The sequence below is a fragment of the Cebus imitator genome, unplaced genomic scaffold (assembly GCF_001604975.1).
Source record: "Cebus imitator isolate Cc_AM_T3 unplaced genomic scaffold, Cebus_imitator-1.0 Scaffold355, whole genome shotgun sequence".
In the NCBI taxonomy this organism is placed as follows: Eukaryota; Metazoa; Chordata; class Mammalia; order Primates; family Cebidae; genus Cebus; species Cebus imitator.
The window spans coordinates 497,069-512,248 of NW_016107670.1; the positions used below are offsets into that span (position 1 = coordinate 497,069).

General features: G+C 39.8%; 2 protein-coding genes across 10 annotated transcripts in view; one reads left to right on the forward strand and one right to left on the reverse strand.

Annotated features, from left to right (window-relative positions):
• Positions 1-8,602, reverse strand: part of ABHD17B (abhydrolase domain containing 17B, depalmitoylase) — a 48,011-nt gene extending 39,409 nt beyond the window's left edge. Inside the window, exons 1-2 of one of the 3 annotated variants that reach the window (XM_017506386.2) lie at positions 7,989-8,078; positions 3,191-3,429 (exon numbers count right to left, since the gene is read on the reverse strand). The gene's annotated coding sequence lies outside the window, so the exon portion shown is untranslated. Of the gene's footprint in view, positions 1-3,190; positions 3,430-7,801; positions 7,872-7,988 lie in introns of those variants that run through there. The other 2 variants (XM_017506387.1, XM_037730611.1) reach the window with 2 other exon arrangements.
• A 26-nt stretch (positions 8,603-8,628) lies between these two features.
• The window catches only part of CUNH9orf85 (chromosome unknown C9orf85 homolog), a 165,285-nt gene continuing 158,733 nt past the window's right edge, over positions 8,629-15,180 (forward strand). For all 7 annotated transcript variants that reach the window (XR_005196578.1, XR_005196580.1, XR_005196579.1 and 4 more), the window contains exon 1: positions 8,629-9,190. Coding sequence is in view for 4 of the 7 variants with exons in the window: in XM_037730612.1 (XP_037586540.1) it covers positions 9,089-9,190 (102 nt within the window). In the remaining 3 variants the exon portion in view is untranslated. The remainder of the gene's footprint in view (positions 9,191-15,180) is intronic.

Consider the following 15,180-nt stretch of genomic DNA (forward strand, 5'->3'; position numbering starts at 1 on the left):
TGCCCCTTATCACATATTGTTCCTTCTTTGTTGATAAAATTTCCCCAACTCATCACTCCCCCTTCAAATAAATGAAATAACTTTTACTAGTTTTTAAAAAGTCTCCCTGAACTGTTCCCAGGCTGATTAATTTAGATAATCTCTTTAGTGAGACTTGTTTTGGTTTTGGGGTGCATATGTATGAATTAGGTTATGAAGCTAAATGTATTTCTTATAGAATCTAACAAAAAATGGAAAGCCATTACCCTAGGGGCTTGTTTCAAACGCCCTTTATATATGCAAAGTCCTGCTTCTGGCTATTATTTCATTATCCCACCTTCTACCCCACCCCCACCCTTTTAGTTTTTTTATTTTTTTTTTCAGGCTAGTCAAATGAAGCAGTGGAACTGAAGAAGGCACAAAGAAGTTTGTAGCAGGTTATCAATTAGTTGTAAACGCACTGTGACCAGCCCCTAACTCTTTATTTGATTAATAAAAGTGACAATGAGGTCTGTTAAAAAGCTCTGAACAAAATGTAACTTGTAGTATTTCAGATGTAGGCTTGCCAACACAACTTACTAAATGACACTTGCTTTGCTAATAACTGATGTGCAGAGAATAATCATTATTACTTTTAGGAGTTGGGTCCACAGAGATAGAGGGTGAAAAATTATCAGCACACTAAGCAGGATAGTAATCAGAAACAAAATATCTAGGTCACAATCTGCAGATGACATTTTTAGGAAAAGTTGATTACATATTATTTTCACTGATTTTAATTTTCAAAACAAACTAAAAAATAAAATCTAAATTCAGAAGTCAAACAAGTTTGATATGATTGATAATGTCTTTTATTTTTGTTCCTGAAGACACTTGCTTTACTTCAAGTTTGTTGGGATTGGAATGGAGACTTGGTTGTACCAAGTAAGTCAATGAAGTTATTTCAACCCCTTTTCTTCACTCTGACCTACATTAGGCATACACCATGTATTTTCTCAGTCCTACTCTTTTAATGTGACTACATCCTCAACATAAATACTCTGATAAGCCATAATTTTAATATCTTTACCTGTATTATAGTTTTTAAGTGTAAAGGCCTCTAACAATTGCCATTTTTTTCATTGATATGTAATATTTTACCTATTTATAGAGTACATGTGTTTGCTACATGCATAGAATTCTAATATCACCTCAGACACTATAAGAAGTTTCTCATGGGGAAAAACTGAAAATAAAGTCATAACTAAAATATTAACTGCTTGTTTGCTAGCGATTTTCCAATAATCTACATTATTTTTGCTTTTATACTTTAAAGAGTCCATTTCAGTACTATTGAAGATGGAAAAAAGGAAGCACAGGGAAAATAAAACGAAAAATAATCAGATTTGATCCAAATTCTCTGATTTTCTATGTCTCTATGCAATTTAGCAGCATCAGTTCCTTCAACTGCAAGATGAGACATATCCATTGCCTTCATCACAAAGATGACACATGGTGATTAATAGGCTAATACCTATAATACAATCTGAAGCTCTAGCATAAAGACATAAGTACAAAACACTTTCTCAATAAATCTGCATGAGATGATTTTCACAGGAAAAAACGTTTAGAGTTTGTCTACAAATGACTGTATGTTAAAATAGATCTACTGTACTGACTGGTTCTTTCCATCAATGTTTTAGAATGAGTAAGATAAACATTTATCAAATAATGACAGATAATTATAAACTGTAATAAATGCTATGAAAATAAAGTACAGGGTGCTACGAGAACAAGGTGGGGGCGGGAAGCAGGCACTTTTACTTGTTATATCTTTCATCTTAATAATACTTTTCTCAGGTTATCATGAGGAAATCAAGAATTCAGTTTAAGTTAATTAGCTTGTCAAATTCACACAGCTTAAAGGTGGGAGAGCCAGGAACACAGGTTTAACCTGGAGACCATATTCTGTCCATTCTTAACGTATTTTGCTATATTCTGCATTGCTAATACTTTTACTGATTGCACATCTGTGCTCATTCTCCTCTTCTCAATAGGCCTACCCTGAACACTCTATTTGATAGGTTCAATTAATATCTTTGGTCCAACTTACCCCTATGGTTCTTTTTTATTCCAAAGCAGTTTTATCACTTTCTAACATATTATTTTATTTGTTGTGCATATTATTAATGGGCCTCTGGTAGGTGAGAAGCTCCAGGAAGTTAGAAATCTTTGCTTCTTTTGCTCACATATGTCATCCCTACCCTCCCATCCCCAGAATAGTGACTGGTACTCAGTGGACACTGGCCCAGTTTTCCTTTCCCATTTTTCATCTTTAGCCATATGTAAGAACTTTTAAAATCATTCACACTTTTGATTACTGGAAAAACAAAGAAGTTTGACCCCATATCTGAGACAAATTTATATTCAAGTAACATTTAAATTTAGTCTGAAATTCTATTCTGTCAAAAAAAATATTAGGGTTATCAGTATCATTTAAAAAATGCTAGCCATAATAAAGTGGTGAAAAGGCATGTCAAGCAAACTACGAAATGTGGAAGATGCAGGTGATGATCAATGATCAGTATTTAAGGGCGCCTGCTCACATTTGATGATGCTGTAGTAGCTAAATGTGAGACACAGATGAAACATAAGAATCAGAGTATGCTAAAGCAGTAGTTCCTAAATCTTAGGGATTTCAAAAAACAGGCAAAGAAAAAAAGAGAAAAGTAGGAATGAAAGAGTTCTCAAATTTTAATTTTTCCACAAAGGGATATTAAAAACTAAAAACAATTATTATCACTGTAATTTCATCAGAACATCTTAACATAAAAATTAAACAATTTCAGAATAAAGGGCAGTTATTCTTATTAAGTAAATTTAGATCCACGAGCACCTCATTATATAAAAACAGTTCCACATGAACTTAAGAACTAAATGTGAAAAGTAAAACTCTTAAAAGATGCTCTGAAAGAATTTTTATAACCCCAGTATAGAGAAGGCTTTCTTTAAAAAGAATGATACATTTGATATTAAAATTTTAAAATTTCTAGTCATTAAAAGATAAAATTTAAAGTGAAAATGCATGCTAAAGACTGGAAGAAGATATTTTTAATGCCTACAAGGTATTATAAAGAATACATTTAAAAAAGATGCAAATAAAAACTACAATGAGGTACTACTTCATACTCCTCCTAATGGCAAAAATTAATAAAATATTACTATTATCTACCTTCTAAAATATCTGGAATGCAGACAAACAGACCTTCTCTCATACATTATGGACTTTGTAGAGAAAACTGATAGTTATCAAATAAAGTTGAAGATGTTCCACTCTTCTTGCATAAAGTGCTGCTCAGATGGGGCACAGTGGTTCACACCTGTAATCCCAGCACTCTGAGGGGGACAAGTGGGCAGATCACTTGAGCTCAGGAGTTCAAGACCAGCCTGGCCAACATGGTGAAATCCCCTCTACAAAAAAAAAATATAAAAACTAGCTGGATGTGGAGGCTTCAGTGAGCAGGATCATGCCACTACACTACAGCTTAGGCAACAGAGTGAGAATAGGTCTAAATAAATAAATAATGCTGCTTCGTGCCCTATGACTTGAATATTCTGCTGGACATTCATAGAGGGGAACAGAAAGAGGGAAAAAAACCACTAACGTCAGATACTTCTAAACAGGATTTAATATCAAGTTTATTTGTATAGTTTTAACATAGATGAAGACTTGTTATGAATGCAACCATTGTGTAAACAGGTAAGATTGCAACTTTTATATCTGTTTCAACTTTATTGAGAATAGTTTATTTCAGAAAATCATTTCCCACAAACAGTCTCAGCATTGGTACTTGAATAGCTAACTCAATATACCTGTTTTAATCTGTAGCTGTTGTATTGAGGGACTCACCACCCACTGGTACAAAGTGTCTAATTACCACTACTTCTTTCAGCAGTGCTTCTTATATTTTAATGCCTATATACAGCAGTTGGAATCTTGATAAAATACAGCATCTGGCTGGGTACACTGGCTCATGTCTGTAATCCCAATGTCCTAGTGATTTGGGATACTGAAGAGGGAGGATCACTTGCAGCCAGGAGTTCAAGATCAGCCTGGGCAATATAGGAAGATCCTGTCTCCATAAAAAAAAAATTTATAAATTAGCCAGGCATGATGGTGCATACCTGTAGTCCCAGACACTCAGGAGGCTGAGGTGGGAGGATCCCTTGAACCCAGGAGTTTCAGGTTACAGTGCTGTATGGCTCCAGAGATCCTACCTCTTACACTGTAAACAAAACAAACAAACAAACAAAAACAGAAACAAAAAACCCTGCATCTGTATCAGTAGGATAAAGCCCAAGGCTCTACACTTCCAACAAGCTCACAAGTGATTTTAATGTGGCTGGTCCACCATTACACTTGGTAGCTAACCTTGAACACAGTCTTGAGCTCAAGTATTTACAACATGAAACACATATCACTTTATTACAAATGAGTTTTATATTTTATTGAGGGCATTGCTTTCTTTAAAATATGAATATGGATTTATTATTATGAAGTTCATTTCAGGGTAGTTTTGTAGGAATTGTAAAATATTTTCTATGAACCTGGGATGTAGGTAGGTCAAGAACCACTGCCCTGGAAGTTCTACACAACAGGTACCTAACATATACAAAAATATTCCTTACAGTACTGTTTAATAGCAAACAAGTAGAAACAACCAAAATGACCATCAACTGAAACCTGACAGTTACATAACAAACCACATACCACCTAACAGTAAAAGTAAATAAACTAGAGCAACCTAAATAAACATAGATAAATCTTGGCCAACTTGTGTGAAGAAAGCAAGCTAAAGAAAGATATTTGTATTTAAATAGTCTTAAGACAAAAAACCCACAAAACTATATATATATAATGTTCATGAGATAAAGGTATGTAGTTAAGTACAAACACATGGATATAGAAAAGATGCATGTGAATTCTGGATCACTGGTTAGATGTGGGGGGAAAAGGGAATAGGATTTAAGAGAGGTACAAGATACCAACGACACTTCACCTTAATTGGTAGTTTTATTTATTCAACTGGATGATGGGTACAAAGATATTCATTACATTGTATGGCACCAACATTTATATTGCTACATTAGTTCTCATTTGACTTGGACAAAACTCTTAGGCATGGACAGGTGTCTGGAAAACACTGCTCCAAAGCAAAGGATACAGGACTAGAAGTCAGAAAACCCAGGTTCAAGCCTCAATTCTACTTGATACTAATTGCTTAGCTTTAGGCAATTCAAATAATTAACTTATGTGGGTTTTATTTATTTCATCTGTAAAAATGCTACAAATGCTGGGTGCAGTGGCTCCTGCCTGTAATCCCAGCACTTCAGGAGTCTGAGGTAGGCGGATCACCAGAAGTCAAGAGTTCGAGACCAGCCTGGCCAACGTGGTGAAACCTCATCTCTGCTAAAAATACAAAAATTAGAGCAAAAACTTCATCTCAAAAAACAAAACAAAACAAAACAAAGCCACAAACTCACTTTCTCTCTCCAACTCACAGGCTGTATTTGACAGGCAAATGGGGCAATATATGTGAGAAATTTTAAAGAGGGTAGGAAGGATAGGAGTAACTTTCAGAATTAAGAGCAAAACTTTGGATAAATCAGAAGTAAAATCTACCAGTAAGTAAACCAACCAATAAAATATACTCTATTTTCTTGTCATCACTTTATCTAAAGATCTTAACTCCAATTTTAATATGGAAGAAATTTTAATTCTTTTTTTTTTTTTTGAGACTGAGTTTCTCTCCTGTTACCCAGACTGGAATGCAATGGCGTAATCTTGGCTCACTCCAACCTCTGCCTCCCGAGTTCAAGTGTTTCTCCTGCCTCGGCCCCCCAGTAGCTGGGATTACAGGAATGCATCACCATGCCCAGTTAATTTTGTACTTTTAGTTGAGACAGGGTTTCTCCATGTTGGCCAGGCTGGTATCAAACTCCTGACCTCAGGTGATCCACCCATCTCGGCCTCCCAAAGTAGGGATACAGGTGTGAGCCTTAAATGATGGCATAGGGACAGTCATTCTCCCTATTAAAACTGTTTCTTTATGTTAACTATTCATCAAAGGATTGAAATTCACAGTATCAAAACAAAATAAGAGCAATGCATTATAAAGTATTCTCATGTAACTTAAAGAAATCAATGTCACATAAACAGATTAACTGTTGCTTATATGGTTCTCACTGCCCTTTTTATAAAGTGAGCAGGTGGCACATTTTATTAGCCCTATATTACAGATGGAGAAACTGACACAGATGTGGATAGCTAGCCTGTGTAGAGTTGTAGACTAATTCAGGGTCAAACTTGGAACAGCCACTAATTGCTTAATTCTTCTGTGTTCATTAATCTACTAAAAAACTTTATTTTGCCATGATGTTTTATGGTGATTTTGTTTGTCCCAGGAAACAAATTTCTTTGTCAGAAGTCATTTCATAAACATTTTAAAATGGGCAAAGATACTCAAGGAAACAAGCTACTCATCAACTAGAGTACTGCACACCAAGGGACAAAATTAAAACTGCCTAGCCTGCTAAAAATCTAATCCTGTCCTTGCCAATTAACCTTATTAATACTAGAGTAGGAGAAAAGAGAGGTCAAAATATAGGTGAAGGTGCCATTCATTTTCTCCTGGATTTCAAATGATATGACAATTACTGCACAACAGAGATATTTACCTCTGTGTTCCTTAAGTAATGACACGACCCCTATTCTCCAAGTAAAAATTTACCAACAAGTTGGGCAGTTTCAAATTAAAATACTAGCAATCATGACAATTTTCAAAATACTGGCTATCATTAATGTCACCTAACTGAAATCCATGCTATAAACATACGTAGAGAAGCTCTTTATGTAAAAATGTTCATTTAAATGTAAATTTCCCTGTCAATCTAAACAGATAAACGTTATTACATGTATATCTGACTTTCTACTCCGACTCATTAGGTAATATGGTCTCATATGTTGGCACAAGAACTCCAAAGACTTATTGGAGGCATAAAAAAAATTCCAATGAATCATCTATGGATCAAGCATCACATATCACAAAAAGTATTAAACAGGAACATCTTTCATAAACAGCGAAATTTAAAGGTCACCCTCTGTATTCCGTTATTCATCCTTTTGCTTACCAAATCTACCTCACACTAAAGCACCATTTACAAAAAATTCTCTTCTGGCATTGGCAGAAATCTCACCAAGAATCAAAGATCTGAACTTTTTTTAAAACAAAAAGCCCAGGTTTTGCACATTCTTTCCTTTACCAAAGGCCCCCCAACACAGTACAATCTAATTTGGCATAACTTTGTTTCGGGAGTTAAAAAAAAATTCCAAACCTTTAAATTTTCCACTAAAAAACGATTCCTGACGAGCTTAACTTAGAGTTCGAAAACAGGTAACATTAAGGTCCAACCATCTAAAGAAAAAAAACCCTACGACAGCCCTACCGGAATACACAAATCACCAAGCCCGCTGCAGATTCAATCTAAAATCGCGCCTGACAGAGATAAGGACATTCAGGAGAAAAGCTTTAAGGCACCCGCGAATCTCTCAGTGCGCCAGGAAGGGGAATGGGAACCTGACCCCATCTTTCCATCCACTAGGAGAAAAAGCAAAGGAAATGAAATGGAACCCTTCTCCTCTGCGAGGACCAAAGATCTGCTTAGAGCGTCGGTCGGTCCTCCCTCTCCTGGCCCCCGACTCAGGCCGCTCCACGGACCGCAGGGACTGTCCGTACCGCTCCCCTTCACGGACCCACCAGAGAGTCCTCACAAAAACACAGACCTGAAACGAAGTGGCTTCCCCGCCTTTCCCCTGCGCCGAGAGGGATCCCGGTCGCCAACAACAAAGACGCTTCCCGCTCCCCTCCCCCCGCCGGCCCGGGCTAGTCCCTCCCGCGCTGCGGCTCACGGCCTAGCGCCCCTTCCCCGAGCCCCGCTGCGGCGACCCCAAGCGCCGAGGCTGCACGCACCTGCACCTGAGCGGCCCGGGCCGAGGCGCCGGGCAGGAGTTGGGAGAGAACCGCAGCCGACGCGCTGTCCTCCACAAGGCAAGACCCGCGCTCCGGACGCTGTCGGACTCTCTCCGCCTGCAGACGGGCCCGGTAGAGGAGTGGGGACCAAGGCTGCAGCCCCCGGCGCCGGGACGAAGAAAGACGGTGGCGCCCGATGGGCCCGGCTCGCGTTCCCGGGTTTCGCCTCCCGCCGGCCCTGTTCCTCCACACGAACTCGCGTTCTGCTGACTAACAGCCCCGGTGCAGGGCGCTGGAGCTGCCGCGGCTGCCGTCGGCTGCTCTCGGGCCTCACGTCCCGCGCGGCCGTGGTCGCAGCTGCCGCCGCCGCCGCCGCCGCCTCCCTTTCTGGCACCGCAGACACCACCCAGACCTGGCCAGGTCTTTTTTCTCTTTAAACCTGCTTTCTTTGCTCCTCCTCAGCCTGCCAGGCGCGGGGCTCGTTCCGATAGCGGGAGGGAGAGTAGAGGGGAACCGAGGGCACTAGCACAATCCTCCCTGAGCCAGGAGTTGGCCACTGACTGGAAGAAGGTGCCAAAGCTGACCCCGGCTCCAGCCAGCGAGCGGGCGGGGGGAGGGACAGAGCCTAGCCTCGCCGCACTTCCACCAATCACAGGTCGCCCAGAACAGTCAGAGGCGCTCTGGGCTCCAGGAGAGGCTGAGCTCACTCGGCAGGAGGCGGGGATTGCGGAAAAGCAGAACCAATAAGAGCAAACATTCCCCGCCCCTTTGCCTTGATGGACTACCACATTCGGGCCAATGGGGGAATTCTCATTTCGAAGAAAGCGGGACTTGTTCCCCGGGTTTGAGAAAGATGCCGCGCGCAGCGGGAGGGGTCAAGGCTGCGCCTCGTGGAGTGGCCTGGCCTAACAGCCGGGAGGGCCTCGTGACGCTCTTTGACCTCCCAGAAGAGTCACGTGGGCTGACCGCGAGCAGGGGCGGAAAGGCACCCTAAGTTTCTTCCGGGTCATTGACAGAAGCGTCCATTCTGGAAGTAATTCTTTGGCTTTTCCCTTCATCCTTTTGCCTGCTCCTGGCGAAGTGTGGTTTTGGTTTCGGCGATGAGCTCCCAGAAAGGCAACGTGGTTCGTTCCAGGCCCCAGAAGCACCAGAATACGTTTAGCTTCAAAAATGACAAGTTCGATAAGAGTGTGCAGACCAAGGTAGGAACCTCTCTGTTGCACCGTCTCTGACTCCAGGAAGGAATGGTTCACGGGAGAGGGGAGAGAGGATATGGGAGGAGTCGGCTAAGGCGAGTGTGGACCGCAGCCTAGAGTTTAGTCTTGGCTGTGGTGCAACTCTTTCAAAAATGTTATTCTCACGCCCTTTATTTGACCTGGACATGTTGTCTGGTAAATATTTGATGGTCAGCACACTTAACTAATTGCACAGAGTGAGCAGGACCCTAATCAAACCTGAGGTGCAAATGGGACGCTTACGTCGTTCATCGTTCCCATCTGGATCACATTAGCAGAGGGAAAGGAGGATTGTGGCATGAGTGTCTCTTTCAAATTTTACAAGTTTATGAAGACACTTTTTTTCCTTCCTACAAACCCCAAGCCCACAGGTTTGTAGGAGAAATGTGAATGATTAAGCGGTCTTAGGCTGTACTCACCAGTATACTGGGAAATTTCTGTTTTGTAACAGTTGTTTTGAAGATAAAAATATTTGGTTAATGTAAAAATACTTGTTTTGCTGTTTAGCAGGACTTCTGTAAACTGGAAAAAATTCACACTGTCTAGATAGGCAGAGGACTTGGGTTGTATATAACTACTAATTGGCAGGCCAGGCGCTGTGGCTCAAAGTGCTGTAATCTCAGCACTTTGGGAGGCTGAGGCTGGTGGATCACCTGAGTTCAAGACCAACCTAGCCAACATGGCGAAACCCTGTCTCTACTAAAAATACAAAAATTAGCCGGGTGTGGTGGCGGGCACCTGAAATCCCAGCACTTTGGGAGGCCGAGGTGGGCAGATCACCCGAAGTCAGGAGTTTGGGAACAACCTGGCCAACATGGCGAAACCCCGAACCTACGAAAAATAGAAAAATTAGCTGGGGGTGGTGGCTGGCGCCTGTAATCTCAGCTACTCAGGAGGCTGAGGCAGGAGAATCGCTTGAACCCGGGAGGCAGAGGTTGCAGTGAACCGAGATCGCTTCACTGTGCTACTGGGCAACAGAACGAGACTCCGTCTCAAAAAAAAAAAAAAACTACTAATTTACTGTTTGCTGCGAATCTCTCTCCCTGTTCCCATAGCTGTATAGAGAGGAAATCATTGACGACAAGGGCATATTAAGGGCCAGCATCACTCAGATAAACCTAATATTCACATAAGTTATGGAGCTCAAATTCACTAGGTGTGCGGCTTAAGAGAGTTATGTAATATTTAATTTTCCTGAGCCTTACTTTGGTCTCAAATGACAAAGTTGTCAGGATTGTTGTGAGGCTAAACTATATAATATGCGTAAAGGGCCTGGGTCATAATAAGTGTTCAATAAGTGATTAATTTCCCAACATTGATTAAGGAAGCAAAGTAATCTGGTTTTGGTAACCTGTGGTCTTTCTTTTCCTTTCCAATTTCTGTCTTTGCTTATTCTATAAATATTTAACAAGCACCTTCCATGTGTGTTCATAGGTATACTGTGTTCAAAAGAGTTGACTCTGCCTTCACGGAGTTTGTAGTTTCTAGATGATATGGGCAAAGAGTAAGCAGAACGATAAATAAATACAAATTATGATAAATGTTGGTGAAAGGCAACACAGATCAGTAAGGGAGAAAAAGGAATAATATTTTGAATTGAATGCTCTCCTTTCCCCCACTTAGGTTGAGAGGTTTATCAGAATGAAAACCCAAAGCAATATTTGGGAGGACTTTCCCACGTTTTCTCCTATTACCAATAAGTAAACCAGAATAAAAATTAAAAGCTGCACTATTCCAAATACATGCCTGCGTCTTGTGTATTCTTACCCTAAGGCTGTGTACAAACATTTGATTTTGATTGTTTTTCATTACTGTTTTCCTAAAAAGCAGTTTTAATAAGTAACTACAATGTAGCTATCCCTAGGCTTCTCCTACTTGTACTTTTTATTGTGTATTTTCTTGGTGTTCTCTAATAATCTTGTCACTCTGGTCTTAAATGTTTTCATGTGTCTCAGGTTCAGTCATTAAGTTTCATGTGATCATTTTTATATTTTTATCTTCAATTCCTTTCCCTCTTTTAAGTTATGGAAAAGTTTCATTTGTTAATCAGGAGACCACCAGGCTACCTTGTTATTGAAGGTTCTGACAAAAACAACACAAAATATTTTACTGAAGAAAAATCATTAGGTTGATTGTTCATCTGTGTAATGTACAACTAATAATTGGCTGTGATCATAACAGATTCTTGCATCTGCTATGAGTAGCTGTCTAAAGCCAAGACTTTGTCAGAAGCATCTGAACCCAACTTCGTGCCTGTTTTTTACACTGGAAAGCTATTTGATTTGGTGACATCTAGCAAAGAGTGATAAAAAATTCATGGTTCTCTGTAAATCCCCTGTAAATCCCCTAAAGCAAGCTTGTCCAACCCATGGCGCAGGGCGGCTTTGAATGCAACCCCACACAAACTTTCTTAAAACATTATGAGTTTTTTTTTTGTTTTTTTGTTTTTTAGCTCATCAGTTGTCATTAGTGTTAGTGTATTTTATATGTGATCCAAGACAATCTTTCTTCCAGTGTGGCCCAGGGAAGCCAAAAGATTGGACACCCCTGCCTTAAAGGATTGTAGTAATAACTGACTACTTGTATTAAATGCTTTATGATTCAGTAGGGGTCCTACATGATAGTTTTCCTTTTCCTCCTCTGCCAAGCAGTTTGTTAGGACTTCACCACAATTAGAAGCTGGATAATTACAGTTGTTTTATTGGAGTTTATATAGGTAAAGCACTCATTCTACAAAGGACACAGATGATAGCTTTCTTCATATACTTGAATATATTCTAGAAAAGGAGAGTATATTTAAGTTTTGTGCCATTCCAAATGGCCAAACTTGGACCAGGGAGTTAAAGTAACAAAAATAGGTTTCAGCTTAATATGAGGAAATTGTCTAACAGCAAAGGGGCTTGTGCCAGGATTTGTAACCTTCTCTTCCCTGGGGTTATTTAAAAGAGGTCCCTGTGGCCATTGGTCAGCAGTACCCTCAAATGACTTATGGGGATTGAGAGGGTCGGCAGTGGAAATAGGTTTAAGTCTTTTCTAGTCTTCTAGTACTAACATTTTGAGCGGATCAAAGCAGCCTTCTTTCCCTTACTGGAGAGGCAGTGATATGCAATGAAAAGAGCATTGGACTAAGAAAAAAAAGCCATTCCTTAGCCCCAGTTCTGTCATTTGTTTTGCTTGGCGATGTCAGGTAATTTACCTATAGCTTTAATCTATGATAACTGCGTTAGTACTATCTCTTGTCTTACTTTCCTCTCAGTATTGCTACAGGGACCGTTACAAAATTTTTGTTTGTTTTTGAGACAGAATCTCACTCTGTCACCCAGGCTGGAAGTGCAGTGGTGTGATCTTGGCTCACTGCAACCTCTGCCTCCCAGGTTCAAGCAATTCTCCTATCTCAGCCTCCTGAGTACCTGGGACTACAGGAGCACACCACCACACATGGCTAATTTTTGTATTTTTAGTAGAGAGGGGGTTTTACCATGTTAGCCAGGCTGGTCTCCAACTCCTGACCTCAAGCGAGCCACCCACCTTGGCCTCCCAAATTGCTGGGATTACAGGCGTGAGCCACCATGCCCAGCTACAAAAAAAAAAAATTTTTTTTTAATTTTTTTAAAGACGGGGTTTCACAATGTTGGTCAGGCTGGTCTTGAACTCCCGACCTCAAGTGATCCGCCCACCTTGGCCTCCAAAGTTCTTGGATTATAGGCGTGAGCCACCACGCCTAGCCCCTACAAAAATATTTTTAAGAAATAGGGATAAAAATATGAACAAAGAATAAAGCCTGTAATAATTTACATGGACCTGCAACTGAAGCTTGTGATTTGGTGAGAGAAGTGACAGGCATTAATCAAGTAATCTTAAAGGTATGTTAATATTCACAACAATAAGAGCGATGAAAGAACAGTCTACGGAGCTCTGAGAGTATCTATAATAGCAGGAAGTCTTTTTTTTTTTTTTTTTTTTTTTTTTTCTTTTTGGAGTTGGAATCTCACTCTGCCATTCAGGCTGGAGTGGAGTGGCGCGATCTTGGCTGACTGCTCCTCCACCTCCCGGGTCAAGCGATTCTCCTGCCTCAGCCTCTTGAGTACCTGGGATTACAGGCACATGCCACCACCCCCGGCTAATTTTTGTATTTTTGGTAGAGACAGGGTTTCACCATGTTGGTCAGGCTGGTCTCAAATTCCTGACCTCAGGTGATCTGCCCACCTTGGCCTCCCGAAGTGCTGGGATTACAGTTATGAGTCACTGTGCCTGGCCAGTAGCAGAAAGTCTTGATTACATTTGGAGGATTAAGGAAGGCTCCCCTGAAATCAGAAAGATGGGTAACATTAAACTAAATGGAAGAGCATGTGTCTATCCTTTTGAGGATGCTATTAATACTTGTTTTATATATATATAGTCAGTATTATTTTTAGTAGCATTTCCAAAGTGTATTTCTTAGAGCCCCAAGGTCATGTATCTTCTTCATAGGGCAGGAGGAAATTTCATCATGAAATCACTTTGGAAATACTGTATACTAGATCTCACTCTTAGAGGTGGGTCGTAGTATATATTGGCATAGAGCAATGTTTTGCAGTTAAAAAAATTATTTAACCAAAGCTCGCTTGGCTGTGGAACTCTTTGATTTACATAATACCTATTGAACTAATTTATTGTGGAACGCACTAATTTTAGAAAACTATAGTCTTCATCTTGATATGGAGATAGAAAATGAAAGTCTATGGGTATACTCTAATTTTGGAAATATAGTTTTATTAATACAAGTTGAGTATTATATGGAATGCTTAAGACCAGAGTGTTTTGGATTTCAGATTTTTTCAGATTACGGAATATTTGCATTATATCAGTTTAGCATCTCTAATCCAAAATGTTCCAACAAATATTTCCTTTGAACATGATATATAGGTGCTGAAAAAGTTTCAGATTTCGGATGTTTTGGATTAGGGATACTCAACTTGTTATAGCTAATATTTGTGTACTGAAGTATATTAGGTACTATGTATACTTGATATACATTATCTATAATAATGTCATCTTCAAAATAACACTAAGATAGATGCAAAATGATCCCGTTTTACAAACCGGGAAATTAGGGCTTAGAGGTGAATGAGGTGTCCAGAGTTACATTATTAGCACATGCCTCTTCATTGGTTGGATGAGATCTGTGGGAGGACAATTCAAAAGGCAAGTAAATCAAAAGCCCTCCATGTGTATGTGTGATTTTAAAATATATATACTGTATTTTGGGGTGTAATAAAAGCAATGTGACACCAGATTAGGGTCAGAACAGAAATAAGTGAGGTTTATTACCTGTTTGAAATGTTCTAGAGAGAGTCTCTCCTGATGTAGTATGGCCTCTGGAGTGTCAAATGCCATAGATGTGGACTGATTGGGGTAGATCTCATCTTATCAGCCTGGCTCTGTAGCAGAGGCTCCTTTTGCTGACTTACTGTGAAAGTAGATAGTATTTCAGTCTGTTTCCTTGGCTCCTGATTTAGGCAGAAAGCCATTAAGTGTAGGATTCGTTACGATTGCATTTATACAGCAGAACAGGATTCTGTGTTTACACACACCTTTATTCTCAGTTGTCAAAAATGTGGAAAACCGCCAAATATGTATCAACAGGAGAATACATGTAAACAGATTGTGGCAGATGCATGCAATGGAATACTACTCTGCTATTTAGAAAAAAAAAAAGAACACTGATACAAGCAAAGCAAATGAATCTTGGAGACATTAATGTGGAGGGAAAGAAACCAGATACAAAAGACCATTCTATGTGATTCCATCTAGAGATCAGAAAGGCACAAGACAACTTTCTGGAATGATGGAAGCATTGAAGATTATAGAGCAAATATATTTATTAAAACTAATTGAATTGTACATTTAAGGCCTGTGCATGACATTGATGTAAATTTTACCTCAGTTCAAAAATAGGCAAAAAAAAAAAAAAAAAA